The 2,975-nt window shown below is 31.4% G+C and overlaps 1 protein-coding gene across 1 annotated transcript; it reads right to left on the bottom strand.

The window, feature by feature from the left end:
- Positions 1-814: 814 nt before the first annotated feature.
- Positions 815-1,937, bottom strand: LOC143596133 ((R,S)-reticuline 7-O-methyltransferase-like). Its single transcript, XM_077074983.1, has 2 exons — positions 1,160-1,937; positions 815-1,111 (listed from the first exon to the last, which is right to left on the bottom strand). The coding sequence occupies exons 1-2, from the start codon at positions 1,928-1,930 to the stop codon at positions 815-817; spliced, it is 1,068 nt and encodes a 355-aa protein (XP_076931098.1). The 5' UTR covers positions 1,931-1,937.
- Between the last annotated feature and the right edge of the window lie 1,038 nt (positions 1,938-2,975).

Genomic DNA, 2,975 nt, shown 5'->3' with positions numbered 1-2,975 from the left:
AATTTCCCGGGTTTTTTTTGCCATGTGAGAGGTAGCACCGGCATTCATCAGCCACTGATCTGGTGGGTCGAGAGATATTTTGTAAAGGGCTTTAGTAGGGTGTTGCATCCCATTTGAGGGGTAATAACTGTGAGTTGAAGTTGGGATTTTGATTGTTGTGACCTAAGTGTAGTGTGGTTTCTAGGAGGGTATGGGGAAGAAGAGAGAAAGAGAAGAATATTAGCGGAAGAGTGGGGATCGATGGTTAGAGAGTGATGGAAAGGGTTTGTGTGATACCACGAAAGAGGTAACATTCTTTGTTAATTGATGTCCGGCTCCTTCCTTGTTAATTTACATATATAGGATACAAATATAGTCTCCTATATTAATTTGGAGATATGAACCTAACTATCACAGCTAATTACATTAACACAATCTTTAGTAAGTATATGTCTATTTGTTTCCTACTTAGTTTACTAATAAAGTTTATTCAGCATCGGAAGTTAATAATTGAATGTTCTGAATTCAATGAAGGAACACATTAGAGTCAAGATTACTTCAGAATAACAAAATTTCCGACATGCCAGACTGTTTGAAGATTTTGAAGTTCGCGTCTATGACTAAACTCAAAAAGAAACTCAAAACAATAGTTTGATTTAACTATAAACAGATTAAAGAAAACCAAATCCATCTTGGCATTTACTCAAAAAAAATAGATATAAAGAAAATACAATTAACCATGATGATATGTAAATCATCATATAAGGAACTTTCAATAGCAGGTTTATTAAATCATTTTAAAAATCACAATAGCTCAAAATAATATTAAGTATAACTACGGAAAGGCCTCGATAATAGACTGAAGTGCAGGAATCTTGATGATATTGTAACGACCAAAGCCTCCTTCATCAAGTAGTTTCTTCCATTCTGGTTCCGTCCGCTCTCTTCCACCCGAAAAGTGCGCAAACATCACTAGATCATATGTCAGACGCATGTCATCAAAAACATCATGTGTTACAGGTTGTCGAACGATGTCCACGATAATAAGCTTCCCAGTTTCCTTTGATAACGCTTTTCGACAGTTTTCAAGTATCTTAACACAATCATCATCGTTCCAATCATGCAAAATCCACTGATTTGAAGACAAAAGCTAGTAAATAATCATATAAAATAGATTTACCTTCATGAAAATTGTTTCTGTAGGAGGGATGGACTTGAACATGTCTCCCGAAACGTGCGTAATAGTTCCATCATATGCTGGTGCAGTGGATAGAACATGTGACAAATCAAAGTTGATGCCTTTGAGATGTGGATACGCCTTAACAATCTCGAATATTGCGGTCCCAATACCGCCCCCAACATCCACCACGCTTCCTTTCAAACCAAGAAACCCATCTTTATAATTCGAAATGATCGCATCCATGGTGATCTTTGTGGTGCACGCCATACCCTCGTTAAAAATCTTACTAAACTCCGAGTTAAGTAAGCAAAAATCAAACAACTCTTCTCCATGAGTGGCTTTAAAAGCTGTGCCACCTTCTTTAATCGATCGACTCAGTACGTGCAAAGGCAAATTAGTAATTGGGTTTGTTCGCAACATAACTAGTGGTGCTAATGTCACGTTGGTGTCACATAAGAGCCAGTTTGAACAATAGTTTAGCGAGTAAACTGGGTTGTCTGATTGAACAATCAAATCGAACACCTTCCGATGGACCAAGAACATCATGAGCCGTCTTAGCCCATCAATGTTTATCGATGCGGAGTCAATCGCGGTTGAGATTTCAGACAGTGTGGCCGGACGTCCAATATTTTTTATTATGTCAGCAATGCGGAGCTCAACACAACATCTTATAGCCATGCCATCAAGAGCACCATATAAGTATTGCAATATTTGAGCCTGGCCTCTAAGCATGGCATTACTATTTGTTTCATTCTGGGTATTGTTCGTCATGTTGATCAGAAACTTGCTCTCTTTAATGGACTTATGTGAAATGAAGACACCTATTTATATACGCAATTATGTTCAGATCTTCATTTCACATATTTTTTGTAATCTGTTTGGGATCTTGATCTTTTATTTAATGTAATCTTCTTGGGATCTTCATTTAATTATTTAACATTTTTGTTTCTTGTTAGTTGATATATATATATATATATATATATATATATATATATATATATATATATATATAAATATATAAATATATATTGGATCAGGATCATAAAAGAACTTTTTTGAAATTGAAACCATGAGAATTATTTTGGATCACAAAAAACCAAAAAATAAAAAGAAATCATTAAATAAAAAAACACAAAAATGAAAAAGGTAAAAAAAACCAAAATTCTTATTTTAACATCCCGGTTTCATATAAAATAAAAAAAAACTCGGTTTAGCCAAATTATATACACATATGTATAATATATACATATATGTATATTTACATGATATTTTTATACACATATGTATAATTTAAGATAAATGACACTGTACATATATGTATATTACGTAACTAAAGATTAAATAAAATTATACATATGTGTATAATACGACGTTTTTTTTATTTATTTTTATTTTTTTATTATTTTTTTTATTTTTTTTAATGAAACCGGAATGAAATATAAGAATTTTGATTTTTTTAATTTTTTTTATATTTTTGTTATTTTTTGTTTTATGATTTTTTAAATATTTTTTTCAAATGTGTTTTTATTGGTCCAAAATGGTTCTCAAACTTCTCAATTTGCAAAGGGTTTTCTTAGGATCTTTACCTTATATATATATATATATATATATATATATATATATATATATATGGGAGAGGATCATGAGAGAACTCCATTTTATGGAGAGAACCAGAGAATTAATAATGAAGTATTTTTAATTTAATTAAAAAAAATATTTTTAAAGTTTTTTTTTCTTTCATCCTTCTTATATGTTGTTATTCTTCACCACAAAAAAATAAAAATAAAAAAAATAAAAAAAATTAACGAGTAATGCA

The sequence above is a fragment of the Bidens hawaiensis genome, unplaced genomic scaffold (assembly GCF_021521415.1).
Source record: "Bidens hawaiensis isolate Kalapana, Puna unplaced genomic scaffold, B.hawaiensis_p1.1 tig00046092_1, whole genome shotgun sequence".
Lineage (NCBI taxonomy): Eukaryota > Viridiplantae > Streptophyta > Magnoliopsida > Asterales > Asteraceae > Bidens > Bidens hawaiensis.
This window is presented reverse-complemented; position numbering and strand designations above follow the sequence as displayed.